Source organism: Myotis brandtii, unplaced genomic scaffold (genome assembly GCF_000412655.1).
Source record: "Myotis brandtii unplaced genomic scaffold, ASM41265v1 scaffold653, whole genome shotgun sequence".
In the NCBI taxonomy this organism is placed as follows: domain Eukaryota; kingdom Metazoa; phylum Chordata; class Mammalia; order Chiroptera; family Vespertilionidae; genus Myotis; species Myotis brandtii.
The window spans coordinates 343011-357431 of NW_005370535.1; the positions used below are offsets into that span (position 1 = coordinate 343011).

Consider the following 14421-nt stretch of genomic DNA (forward strand, 5'->3'; position numbering starts at 1 on the left):
GGGGGAGAGAGAGAGAGAGAGAGAGAGAGAGAGAGCGCGAGAGACATCAATGTGAGAGATACATTGATTGGTTGCCTCCCACACCTGCCCTGACTGGAGTCTAGGATTGAACCTGCAATCCAGGTTCATGCCCTTGACCAGGAATCAAAGCTGTGACCCTTCGGTCCACAGCAACGATCCAACCACTGAGCAAAACTGGCCAGGGTTTAAGTTTTTTTTTGTTTGTTTTTGTTTTTGTTTCAGGGTTTAAGTTTTATAGTTAGCTGGTTTGCCTGCCTTTTCTTTCCCCTCCTTCTCATTGATTCTGCACCAGGAATAGTTGCTCTGAGGTATAAGGCTGCCTCACCCCTACCTGAAGTTCCATCTCTTAGCCAGGGGCTTGCCCAGGTAATGTAAATGAGGCAGCAGGCAGAGGTCAAGAGAACTGGCTGGTAGGACCCAGACCCCATTGGGAGACCTGAGAGGAGGTCCAGCCTATGGTTGCCAAGCCACTGCATTTCAGAAAAGTTAAACATGTAACAGTGAATCACAAATGGTTTGAAGTACTGTGAGCATCGTCCAGGACATATCTGTGAGCTTGTTCTGATGGCAGTGTGTCCTGGGTAAGGCCTCCCAAGTCCCTGAATATGCCAGCCTTGGCCAGAGTTTCCATTTGCACCTCCTCCGACCAGTTATCCTCTAGGACCCAACCAATGTACCCTACAATTTCATACCCTCTCACCCATGAACTGTTGTTTCCTCTGCTTTGAATACCCGCTCCCACCTTAACCTAGAAAACTCGCCTCTCATGTCACCTCAGGGGAGGGTGGATTTTCCTTCCTGTCCTGCTGTTCTCAGATAAGTACCCACAATGCCATACACCTATGTTGCCCAAACCTGAATCCAGAGGTCATCTTTGACTCCAACCTCCCCCTCACATTTGCTCCAAATAGATCTCAAATCATTCACTTCTCTCCTCCACTGCCAGCACCATGCTCTCAGACACCTTTAGCTCTCAGCCAGGTGTTCCTCCCTGCTATCACTCTTTCCAACCCCCACCACACTATATCATTTCTCACAGGACTCAGAGGAGTCTTTTGGAAGCATAAATCAGACCAGACCTATTACCTTCTTGCTTAATACCCTTCACTATCTTCCTGTAGCTCCCCTCCAATAGCCAACCTAGGACCAGTGGCCTACAAAGCCTGGCATGGCCTGCTCTACCTTCTCTCTTCGCCCATCCTCCCTCTCACCCACTGAGTGTCAGCCCACTGGTCTCCATTCAGTTCCTCAGACTCTGCCCACCATGCCTTTACACACAGCGAGTCTTCTGCGGGAACTTCCTCTTTCCTCCACTGGGTGCCTGGCCAGCTCTCCTTACTAATCTTTTGGTTTCAAGTTAACTGTTATGCCCTCAGACCCCACAGCTAATAGGGCCCCAGTTCATTCTCCATCAGTGTCCTTGATTTATTCTCCTTAGGACCCTCATTCTAAGTTGTAAATAGATATCTGTCTAGTCACCTTTGGTGGCAGTCTCTCCCCCAGACTGTAAGCTTGGGAGAGCTGGGACCTGTGTCTCGCTCACTCACTGCTATATTCCCACTGCTCGAACAGTGCCTGACCTAGAGCTGATGTGCAGTACTGGTCACCAGTCATTAGATGAACTCTTCAGCACATCTCTTTGTAGTCTGAAGAGTCTTTGATTGCCCTTATCCATGGCATTGTACCTGTTTCCTTACTTATCCTCTGTTTTCTGTAGTAACGAGATTCATTGTGGAACCAAAGTCATTGTAAAATAAAAACCCTTTTGGGTGAACCCTGTTTTGACCCTTGCAACTGTCTATTAGTTTGATGGGCCAGTTGCAGTGGACTGCCGAGTGATTCATTAAGTCGGTGAAAGAGATTCTGGAGAACTTTACAGGTGTTGTGTAAAGCCAGTGATGGTCGGATCTTCTTAAATGAAGTGATGATGATACAAGTGCTTCAGAAGATAATGATTTGTATGTAGAAGGGTTGAGAGCCCTAAGGAAAACTGGTGGAATTCTCAAGTAGTTTTGTAAAAATTATCCTTTTTAAGTTGGACCAGGAGAGCCGAAATGAAATGGAAGCTGTCACCTTGCACCAGCAAGCGGTTTCATCAGAAGAACCAGTCAGCTTGGCTCATTCATTCAGCAAACTAGCTTCTGGGTGCAGTAATAAACCTGAGTTTTTTTTCAAATGTCAGATTAAATGACACTTGTTTTTATAACTTAAAATTTATTTTCTCAAGACAGAGCCTGCCAGACCTTTTTGTCCCTATTTTCTGTCCTTAATGACTTCATTTTAGGTGACATTTTTTCAGTCATCCTTCACTAACAAGGATTCGTACAGTAGTCTGGGGGCTGTGCACAAAGCACCACAAACACGTATCATAAATATGCCATAAGTGTCGCAACATTTCAAGTACTTGTTGCCTGTGATCATATAAAAGAAAGCTGCTTAACCAAAGTCCAGTAGACACTGCATCCAGTCCTTAAAGGTTTAAGCTCCTGAATCCTCACATGCTACTCGGATGACTCTTTCCGGAGGTGACACCAGGAAGGCTCACTTATTGTCACCGTAGTCATGGAAGGAACTGTTTTTGGGTTTCAAGTCAGGAAAAAGTGCAGTAGCCTACTATCATCAGAGCTAAAGTCGACACATGGCCTGTGGGCTAAGTCTTGCTAGCTGCTTGTTTCTGTAAATAAAGTTTTGTTGAACATAGCCGCACACTTACTTGTTTACATATTGTCCTCGACTACTTTCATTCTTCAGTAGTACAGTTGAGAAGTTGTGATCAAGTGAACCGCAAAGCCTGAAATATTTAATACCTGGCCCTTTCCAGAAAAAGTTTGCTGAACCCTTATCTGGAGCCAGATTTGGAGCAGGGATGCGCGGACATCCTTTGAGTCTCTATTTAAGCTGCCACCTTCCTTTATACAAAAGGACATGAAAGAGTTTCAATGTCAGTAATGGCGGAGTGGCTTTAATGGAGTCACCCGCCCACAGACAACAGTTCTCTGGAAACTGGACAACACATTAAACAACATCTATTAGAAGGTACTACCAGATGCAGCCAGAGACTCCACTGGGGGAAACCCACATTTTTACAGTTTTTCCCAGGAGGGCACTCCCAGTCCATGTGGGACAGGGTAGCTAGGACTCGAGTAGAAAGCCTGTCTATTTAACTTGTGGCTTCTGAGGACAGACTTTAGGGCTGCTAGAGCAACTGAGGAAAGAAGAGGCAAGTCCCAGAAAAGGGGGACCCAACAAGGAGGGAAGCCCTAAAATCTGCTTATAAATTCCCATCAAGGCTTTGCCTGTCCCCCAATTGTGAATGCACGGGGAAGACACTGAGGCCCCCAACAGAAGGCACAGCTAGAGAGGCAACGAGACTGAGCAGAGATTGGGCTGCTGCTCGTCTGTCGCAGGAAACATCGAGTTTGGGGTTTGAGTCCAATCCTGCCGTGTTGGAGGGATTGGTAAACACCTTGGGCTTCCATTGAAACCTCAGAAGGATCAGGCCTCAGGAGCAGACACCATGTCCAAGGACTAAAGACAGACCCAGACAGACTTACCCTAACCACCGGCAAAACCAATCTCACGATGAGTAGTCAGCAATTTCACACTCCTCGGAGAAGGTAAAGATAGTTTAAGTTGTTCAAAGATTTAAGGAAAAGTAGTCTTATCTACTTTGTACAGATGGGGAAGCTTGCACAGAATGGAAACTAATAACCATATGGAAATGGTAAAACTGAAAACTGTAACATCGAAATGAAAAATCTGCTGGATGGGTGACAAAAATGAGCCAATCAGAAGAACAGGGGAAGAGTGGGAAAATAATGAGCATAATCTCGGTACCATAGGGACAAATCCACACAGTCTAACATTTGTGTAACTGAGACCCTGGAGTGGGGAGCGGGGACAGAAGAAAAGGGATATTTCAAGAAATAATGGCTGAAAATTTCCCAAATCTGGTGAAACATATCAACTCACAAATCCAAGCAGTTCAGCATACCCATTAGTACAAAGAAAACTACCTTAAGGTGCATCATAGTCAAACTGCTGAAAACCAGAGTTAAAGAGGAAAAGCTTGTGAAAGCAGGCAGAGATAATAAACACGTTATGTACAGGGGGACAGTATGAATGATGGCTAACGTCCCACACAAACAGGCTAGAAGACTGTAGAACAGCATCTCTAAAGTGCTGAAAGCAAAAAAGTCACCCTGCCAAATTATCTTTCAAATATGGAGTCAAAGTAATGACAGTTTTAGAAAAGTAAATGCTGGGAGGATGCAGCAGCAGCCCCAGAAGGGTTTCCGGCTGACGGGTGACACAAAGTGGTAACTCGGACCCATAGAAAGCAATATATAAAAATCCCTTTTCTCAGCTGATTTAAAGGCTACTGGCTATTTACTGCAAAAATTACAACATTGGATTGTATAGTTTGTAGTGTATGCAGATTGAAAATACTAGTATTTTACAACAGCACATAGGACAGTGGGATAAAAAGAATGAGACTTTTGCAAGGTTCTGGTATTGTACATGGGGTAGTACATTTTTAAACTCTAAGTCAACTGTGGCGGTGTGGGGGAAATGTATATTGTAGTTATACAAGCATACCACATAAAAAGTAATGCAAGAAGGTATAGATAAAAAGCCAATGGACAGATTATTAAAATTAAATACTAAAAATATTCAGTTAATGCAAAAGAGGGAGGTAAAGAATAGGATTTTTGAAATGGAACAAATATAAAACAAAAAGCAAAATGGTGACATAATATCAGTAAGACCAAATATATCAGTAAGTACATTAAATGTAAAGGAACTGAACGTTTCACTTAAAAGGCAGAGTTTAGCAGCGTGGGTCAAAAAGCAGGATCAGCCATGTGCTGGCTGGCAGAGGACTGCCTTAAATACAAACAGAGATAGCTTAAATAAAAGAATGGAAAAGGATAGTCTATGCCCGTTATAAGCAAAAGAAAACCATTGTGCTTATATCAATATCAATGGCGTAGATTTGTAGACAAGGGTTATTGTCAAGGTTAAAGAAGGTTAAAGAGGAGCATCAGGGAACTTTCTGTGTTGTTAGAAATGTTTACTATCTTGGTGGGATGTTTACGTGGGTGCATCCACATATGTCATTTTATCAAAACTTAAGATCTTTTATCAAACCTAAGATCTTCGTACTTTTCTATATGAATCTTACCTTCCAAATTTGAAGGTAAAAACAACAACAGCCTTGTAAAGATGTTGCGGTGTGGTACATCAGAAATGAAAGCTAATGCCATCCCTTTGTCTTGCCTGTACACTCCTGCTCCCCTCATGCTCTCCTTGGAAGTCAGCCCATCTTCCCCACCCAGGAATGCAGTTCCCTCTATGTAGTACTTTCTTGCTCCTAACCTGTATTTTTTGTTTTTTTCTCTGTAAAACAACATATTTTATTAGGAGTTACCAGGCTTCTGTCCAGAAGCAGGGGTCTTTCTCACAGGGACCAGTGACACTTCCTATGACACTGAGGTTGGGGTCTGGCTTTAGTTTGATATCACCCCATACTTAGCAGTTCTTACTTGTGTTTTCACCAATTCTGGCTTTTCTACAATGTGCAAGCACTAGGCCCCAGAGAGAAAACCGTGTAAACAGACAGGCTACCTTCCCTCATGGAGTTTACAGTCAAAATTTCGCTTTCTTTTGTAAAACACAAATGAACATGGAAGTTTAAAAGCCAGAGATCAAGCTCATTAGGTGAGAAGTTGCAGACTGTCATCCTGTACGTGAGCTGTGCAGCAGATGTTAAGCTCTGCGGACAGTTCTTACCTGAGGTGGGCTAGCCACCAGGGCAGAGAGTAAGGTGGGAGGACAGTGGGAGCCCGTTCTATGTCGGATCCGGTTTCAAACTTGAGGTGTAAGACAAAGATCAATTACAGGTAAAATCTTCTCTTTAAATTTTGGCATCACAGTCGCTGAGTGAGGTGCTCAAACCAGCACATCCACATGGTCAGAGAGCCCAGGTGACTGGGCAGAGAGCAACAGCATAATGTCTCACACTGGTTGAGAGACATGGCCAGCTACTCAGCCTAGCCCTTTAAATTGTTCTTCTGCTCCTCCTTCCTTCTCTTCCCTGTCATTCCTCCTTCCTTCCTTCTCTTCCCTGTCATTCCTCTTTCCTTCCCTTCCCTGTCATTTCTGTCCCCCTTCCCTTCCCTTTCCTTCCCTTCCCTTCCCTTCCCTTTCCTGTCATTCTTCCCCTCCTTTCTTTCCTTCCCTGTTATTTCTCTCCCCTCCTTCCTTTTCTTTCCTGTTGTGTGCAGGATGAGAGAGGGGGTGATGAGTGGAAGGAAGCTGTGTATACAGAGTTAATTTCATGTAAATGAAATTAGATACTTACCCACATTTGGGAATTGCCACCTGCATGGAATTAGGCAGAAATGGAGTTACAGACTCATCCCAGTATGGAGGGTCGACGTGTCCTCATTTCTGGGGTACCATCAGCATTCATATGACAGGGTCTTCTTCATGACACCCCAGTGCAGCCGCTTCTCTGGAGAGCTATTTGCAGCATGATTTTTATCTCCTTGATCGTTTGAGGAGCCGAAGTTTAAAGGACTATTGAATAAGTGAATTTGGGAACTATAACATTGAGTTCAATTAAAAAGCCTTTTTAGCTGAAACAATTGTTTATAGCACTATATTTAATTCCTGTAAAACTGTATTCTAAACTATCTTCTGAGAGACATTTCAGTGTTACATTAGAGTTGTTGCCTTTGGTAATCACTGCCTCATTTGCTTTAAAGCATCATATCATCTTGGGCTTAGAAGAAAGATTACCTTTTGTGTAGGGATAATGGGTTTAAGAGTCTAGTAAAAAACATTAACCAGTTTTCCCAATTTTGTTGTTTCTTTTTCTCTGCAGTTCCGTGCCTTAGCGCCCATGTACTATCGAGGGTCGGCTGCAGCTATAATTGTTTATGATATCACAAAAGAAGTAAGACCTGTATTGTGTTTTCCAGACTGCTTTGAAAACCCTCTTGGTTGCTTAGCTCTCCAGTTGCTTTCCCCTTGTGTGTTACAGGAGACCTTTTCAACATTAAAGAATTGGGTAAAGGAGCTTCGACAACACGGTCCACCTAATATTGTAGTTGCCATTGCAGGAAATAAGTGTGATCTTATCGATGTAAGGTAAGTTATTAGAACAGGAGATTACAATGCTGATCATGTGTTCCTTTTCTTACCGAGCAATATCCAGTTCAAGAATCTTGCTTTTACTTTATCTCTGGCATTGAAAAATCCCTTTTCGTTGTGTGGCTGGACTCCTCAAGTTTCAAAGTAAAATTAAGAGTTCAGGCATTTGGAGCCAATTAGGTTATGTATGTAGACAGGTATGTAATTTATTTAATGTTGGTTGCATGAGGCTTGACATGATCTGAGCTTAGCTCCCATGAAATAGTATACTGGAACAGGGAAAGCAGGTTTTCAGGAAAGCACATTTGTTAGAAGTTTCTGTGGACCACTTCTATAATTCCCAAAGCAGGGGCATTACTTTGGCGGGCGGGGCCATTCTCTGATCATTCCACTGCATGCATTGCTAGCAGTACATTTTTGTTTTGTTTAACCATAGACACGAGCCATTCGTGGCATCCTTTGTCATCATCAGTCTGCTGAATTACTGGGTAGGTGGGATAACATGAAGCACTGATGGGTCACATTTCTGATTTGCAATCGTTGCCTTTCAGAGAAGTCATGGAGAGAGATGCTAAGGATTACGCCGACTCCATCCATGCGATTTTTGTAGAGACCAGTGCAAAAAATGCGATAAACATCAATGAACTCTTTATAGAAATTAGTGAGTATCTCTGTGCCTTACGGCTTTTTCCTGTGCGGGGCAACTTCAAACAGAATTGTCTTTCTGGGTGGAATTCCTTCCTCGTCTCTGGTACGGTTCTCAGTGGAATGAGAGTTGAGAGGGTAAGAGTGACAGCGGTTTTCATGCCATGTAATTGCTGGAGAGCTGCTGCCTGACGACTGACCCTTCTATTAAGATCGTTGCTACTAATAAATTATGCACAGGGCCGGGAGGGCCTGGAAACTTGCCTCTCCCCCTTTCTCTCTTTGTGTGTTCCAGTGAGTCGTCTAAAGTCATTGAGAATGAATAAAATAAATAAGGGGAAGGGAAATACATGTAGAATTCCACTGTAAGGAAACCCTTAAAAATTAATACTAGGCGAGTAAAAGGTAAGACCTGTTTTCCTCTCCCTCTCCCTATCTAGTGTTAATATGATGACACTAGATGGAGAGGCTGCTGCATACCTTTGGGACCCTCTACAGATTGTATCTATGTTTATTCATTTCATTCAAGTTCATCAAAATGTTTATTGAGAACTGTTCCAGGCTCAGGGGAGACAGTGGAGAATGAGACAGGCACGGCCCCTGCGCTGCTGGAGCATAGACTGCCCTGCAGGGACAGACAGTGAGCACAGCAATAGTGAGATCCTCTCAGATGATAAGCATGGAGGGCAAGACAGTAATACAGGATGAAGTGAAAGAGTGCCTGCAGGTGGTCAGGGAAAGGCCTTTCCTGAGCAGGTGATGTTGGAGCTGAGATGTGACAGAGCAGGCCGTGCCAGGACCTGAATTCACGTTAACTGAGCATGTCAGACTCCAGCTGGAGAGCAGGGGACAGCCGTCGGGCATCATGAGCTTACTCATTACGAGCCATTGTCTAGTGAGATACGAGATTGCTGAAGCTGGAAGGCGCTCAGTGCCCACCAGGACCCACCAGTGACGGCCCACCAGTGGAGCAGGCCCAGGGCGAGTGCTGGGACTCGGGTGGCAGAAAGCCTCACCGCTGGTAGTGGGGGCCCAACTCCAACAGTGTGGCCACACTAGAGTGTAAGCCTCTGGTCGCCCAATTGCTTGGGTTGCTTTTTTATTTTATTTTTATTTTTTGATGTTTTTAGTTCAGAGAACCAGAGATCTGAATTTTATGTAACATGTTTCACTGCTGAGATTTGGCCACTAACTCAAATGTTTGTAGAGTACTGTACAGACCTACCAACCCCATCTATGGCAGAGAACACCCGTGGGCCGCTGGTTTGCAACCTCTAGTCCAATCCCTTCATGTCAACATTAAAAAGTCATGATGTGCCCTGGCCAGTTGGTTCAGTGGTTAGACCGTCATCCCACGGACCAAAAGGTCTCAGGTTCAATTCCCAGTCAAGGGCATGTACCTCAGTTGCAGGTTTGATCCCCAGCCTCGGTGGGGGCGAGTCGGGGAGGTAACCAGTCAACGTGTCTCTCTCGCATCAATGTTTCTGTCTCTCTTTCCCTCTTCCACTCTGAAGACCAATGGAAAAATTTCCTCAGGTGAGAATTAAAAAAAAAAAGTAATGATAATTATTGTCTTCCTGGATTGTAAATAGCAGGTACCCAAAGGCATTCTTAAAAGACAACTCGAGGCCAGTCAGAAATTTTTCACAATTCAGGCTAAAAAATCTAAGTATGGTGTCAGATGTGTATTGAAATTATTACTTTTTCTAAAATTATTTTTTTGTTAATCCTCACCCAAGGATATTTTTTTCCATTGATTTTTAGAGAGAGTAGAAGGCAGGGAGGGAGGGAGAGAGAGAAATGTCAATATGAGAGAGACACATCGATTGATTGTCTCCTGCACACATCCCGACTGGGGCCGGGAATCGAACCCGAGACCCTTCAGTGCAAGGGCCAATGCTCTAACCATTGAGTAACACTGGGTAGGGCTGAAATTATTACTATTTTTAAGTATTCTTTACTCTTAACAGTATTTGAAACAGGAAGGCAGTGAATTATACCAACAATGAAAATCCTTAAATAAAAACAAGCATGTACATACTCATCTTAACTATGAAAAATAAAAAATATATGTTCACAAAGATTAGAAAAACTGAGTCAGATGTAAATTGAGGTTAATGTTTACTGGGTGTTATAAAGTTGTGTTAGCACAGTAGCTGGCATACTTCTTCCTGAAGTGTAAGTGCTCCCATCAGATGTATAGCGCTCAAGGAATTTTCACAAGCAAAGTATATTCCTGTCATCTGCACCCAGAGCTAGACCCAGGGGCACCTCCCAAAGGGAACCATCGTCCTGACTACTGACTCTTCAGATCTGTTTTGCCTGTTTTCATACTTTATGTTTTTTGAAACATACTGTATTTACTCTTGTGTCTGGCTTCCTTATCTCTTTTAGGTTCATACACTTTTAGGTTCATCTGTATCATTGCATGATCCATTCTTGTTCCCGTGGTGCATCTGTCAGCCTCAGAGTCAGAGCAGGGAGGATGCCCACGGTGGTTATCCATCCTGTTGATAGGCATCTGAGTGGTTGTTTCCAATGTAGAGCTATTACAAATGGTACCGCTGTGAGTATTCTGCTTCCTGTCCCGTATATACACAATAGGCACACATTTTGATAGGTGTATTTTATACCAGGAGAAGAATAACAGTCCTGGTTATGCATGTGTTCAGTATACATGCATACCTTGCTGACCTTACACCAGGGGAATGGGAGTACTCTTCATCCCCAGTGGGCAGGTAGTGATTTGCATTTCTATGACAGTTAATGAAGTTGAGCACCTTTCCAGGTATTTATTTACGTTTACATACTCTCAGGATGTCCTCCATTTTGAAATTCTGTGTTTTTCTGTTCAGTTGCCTGCCTTTTCCTGAGTGTTCATCGTTTACTCAGAGTGAGCCCACTGGTGATCATGTGTGTTGGACAAATCATCTGCTCTGTCCATGGCTTGACTTCCATGTCTGAATCCACTCCTTTGATGAACTGGAGTTTTTAACCTTAATAGAATCCCATTGGCCCTTGTTTTCCTTTATGGTTGACACTTTCTGGCTCTGGTATGAGAAGTCACTGCCTATTCCCAGGTTAGGAAGATGCTCTCCTCTGCCTCCTTCTAAACATGCTTCAGAGATGACTGTTGTCCCAGCTGTACTTCCAGGACCTATTTAGTGAGAAATGTGTGATGGCCAGAAACTTTAGTAAAGGTTTTGAACTAATTCACAGTTTATTCACAACAGCATGTACAGGCATTTGAAAAGTAGAGGTAGGACATACTGGGGAATACCTACCAGTCATGTGGACACATGCTGGGTACTACCCACCTGATTTGCAGGCTGCTCAACGTGCTGGAGGCTCCAGGCATGGCAACCAAGGACCCAGGAGCTGGCAGATTCCATCTGTCTGTCCATGCCCAGAATGCACGCACCCAGTTCATCTCATGTCTTCAGAATACTTCAGTGCCAGGAACTGTGCTAATGACTCTGGAAACAAAGATGGACAAACAGGATTTCCCCTTAGAAGGGCTGAGGATCTAATTTGAGGGAGCTCTTTGCATGAACAAATATATGACAGCGTGCCTCCAAAGTCCTGATGGATTCCAGTGCCTAAGATATTGGAGAGTTAGGAAGTGGGAGGCGTCAAGAAAGCCTTGTATAGAAGCAGCGCTGAAGTTATCAGTGGGGTGGGTGGATGGATGGGTGATATCAGGTTTCCCTCAAAATCGACATTATGCTTCATGGAGCAGTAAAGTGAAACCTGTTCATTCTCATACATGGTTGGTAGCAGAACAACGTGGCACAGCCTCTTCAGAGAACAATTTGGCAGCATCTGTCAAAATTTAAATTGCACGTCCTTTCTGCATCTGGGCTAGACAGACACTGGGCTACAGGGGCTGTATCGAGGTCAACACCCAGAAGTAGAATAGCATGACCTGGCTCTTCAACTCTGTTAGTTTATCCAACACATGCACTCAGGTTCATAAAGATATTCTTGCATTGTTGTTAATAGCATCAGAATACTGTAAACAAACTAAATATCTGTCAACAAGGGAGCGCTTTAATTACGGTACATCCATAATACACTGCAGTGGCACAGAGCTATCGCCTAGAAGGTGGCAGCTCTCCAGGCACTGTGCTGGGACCGTCCCAGGGTACACCGTGAAGACAGTGAGGTGGAGAGCCGTGCACTCTGGTTGCTCCTGTCCCAGTTTAGGAATGGGGACAGGTTAAGATGTGTGTGTTGTGTATGTCTATCCACACCTATTCCTGGACAAAGGGATGGATCTGTTCTGATTAATTTTTTTTTATCACGTGCATGCGTTACCTATTCAAAACAAGATGTTATTAACAGGTAATTTTTTTATTCTTATTTAAGAAAGTGTTACTAAATGCCACGTGCTATCTTTGCTTGGACCCTGAAACAGAAACACAACATCAATGGAAAACTGCTGGCATCTGAAAAAAGTGGAGTTCAGCTACTAGTGATGTGCTCATGTTGAATTTTTCATTTCAACAGATGTCTTGTAGCAGTGTAAGATAGTAACATTAGGGGACACTGGGTGAGGAGTATCAAAACTCTATATTGTCTTTGCAACTTTTCTGTAAATCTAAAATCATTACAAAATTAAAAATGTATTAAACTTTTTTTAATGAAACCTGTCAAGTTATATCTACAAACTTGTGTCTGAGAATGAGCAGATTTAGAAAGTTAAGGTTCATTCCCTTCCCTCCTGTCCTCTTGGTTTAGGTCGAAGAATTCCATCCACCGACACCAACCCGCCATGTGGCGGGAAGGGCTTCAAACTCCGGAGACAGCCTTCAGAGCCCAGGCGAAGCTGCTGCTGACTGAGCCTCAGCCTCAGACTCAGTGACGAAGTAGGTGGTCCTGAAAGCTAACAGGAGGGCTGGGGGCCCTGCTGCCAGACTTCGCCTCGCTGGTCTGGGGTCTGCTTCGTGCAAAAAAGAGTCGCAGAAATTGACCAGTCTGTTTCCTCTTTGAAGACTGTAGCAGTGCTGTTTCAGTCTTCGGACTTGTGTTATGTAAAGACTCTGGGGGACAAAGGGACTCCATCACTGGCTTTTGACCTTGTTGAAAAGGAACATGTAATTGTATGGATCGTAGGATCCAATTGTTGAGTCGTTTTGTAATCAAGATTTTATGTAACATTTGTAAAGGGAAATGAGCACTTTCATCATTCTTGAGGGAAAGAAGACCTCGTGGAGATTATAATTTCCTTGGTTTCGCATTACCACTGTTCTAGGGAGTTGTATAATTTAAAATGTTGTAGCATCGTTAAGTGGAGGGATGGCGATTATTATCTGAAGGTAAAATGGGTTCTTTATCGGACTGATGGGAATGATTGCATCCATCTCCAGAGCATTTTCCATTGCATACATTAGCCCAGGATACATACAGTAAGTTCACAACAACAACAATAGCCTGCAGCTCAGCTTCCGTTTGCATTCTGACCCTGTCCTGTATGTGTCACCAAACTCATTATTGGCTCCTGTAATAAGCTCTAAGGCTCAGGGTAGTGGTGGTGGAGAAGCTGACTGGAGTAAATCAAATTGCATATGTTTAAACTGACTAACTGGTTTTAAAAGGAGGAAAAAGAAAGTAGTGTAAATACTGTCAATTTTTTATTTAACCCAAATATTTTGGTGGGGGAAACAATTATCTGTTGCTTAGCCTATGTAAAGTTGTAGTCCATATTTATGAGACCATTGCTTAAAAAGTATAAATTATGTAAATATGGTAATAAATTCTGTGTTTCATTCCATTTAATCTTGCCCCATCTTGCATGTGCCAACCCTATTTTCAGCCTGTCCACAGGAGACTCTTCAAAGCACATTTATGTTGTGCGAAAGCATAGAGCCTTAGCTTATAAGTCTTTAAAGATTTCCCTGCCTTTCTTTCCTTCCATCCCCCTTCCGAAGCCCATCTGGAAATCATAACATAGACATATGCCACTTGGACAAGCCTGACTAGCCCTTCCTAGCCTTGGGGTAAAAAAAAGCTCCAAGCTCAGGTCATTTACCTGGTCTTGGTAATAAGTTTCTTTTCACTTTTAACATCGGCCTCAGACCAACTGTTTGAAGAGAGCTTTCCTTGTTAACAATTTAGCTTATCTTTCCGGCTCCCTTTTCCCCCCTGCCTCTGTTAGTGGTTAACACTCTTTTCCCTCAGGGAGCCTAATGAGGTTTTTAATATAATCTAAAAATAAAGCACTGAAGTGAAGTTGGTGAAAATTTGTCCCTGGTCTAATTTGGCACCCTTCCAACTTGAGTATTGTAAGGGAAGGAAATTTACAAGATTATATAGGAAATGAAACAGCTTGAATTTCAAACTAAATTGTGTTTTCAGAGCTCTCCTTAAACTGAACAGTCAAAACTTTTAAAAATAATTGTTATTTCTTTGTGCACCCCACTTGATATGGGTAGATTTTAATGAGAAAATTATAACTCAAATGAAGTACAAAACGATTCCCTTCTCCCTGGTGAATATCTCAAGCATTTGAAATTGCTTGTTTTTTATTAAAATCCGATAGAAGGAATGTAGTTAGTGAAAATTCTAACATCGTTTTGTTTAAAATACATGTAGATT

General features: G+C 43.1%; 1 protein-coding gene across 1 annotated transcript in view; it reads left to right on the forward strand.

Moving 5' to 3' along the window:
* RAB22A (RAB22A, member RAS oncogene family) overlaps positions 1–13602 on the forward strand; it is a 50851-nt gene extending 37249 nt beyond the window's left edge. The window contains exons 3-6 of the mRNA XM_014528805.1: positions 6911–6982; positions 7070–7176; positions 7731–7840; positions 12565–13602. Coding sequence (XP_014384291.1) covers positions 6911–6982; positions 7070–7176; positions 7731–7840; positions 12565–12662 — 387 coding nt within the window. The 3' untranslated portion in view covers positions 12663–13602. The remainder of the gene's footprint in view (positions 1–6910; positions 6983–7069; positions 7177–7730; positions 7841–12564) is intronic.
* Positions 13603–14421: the final 819 nt, after the last annotated feature.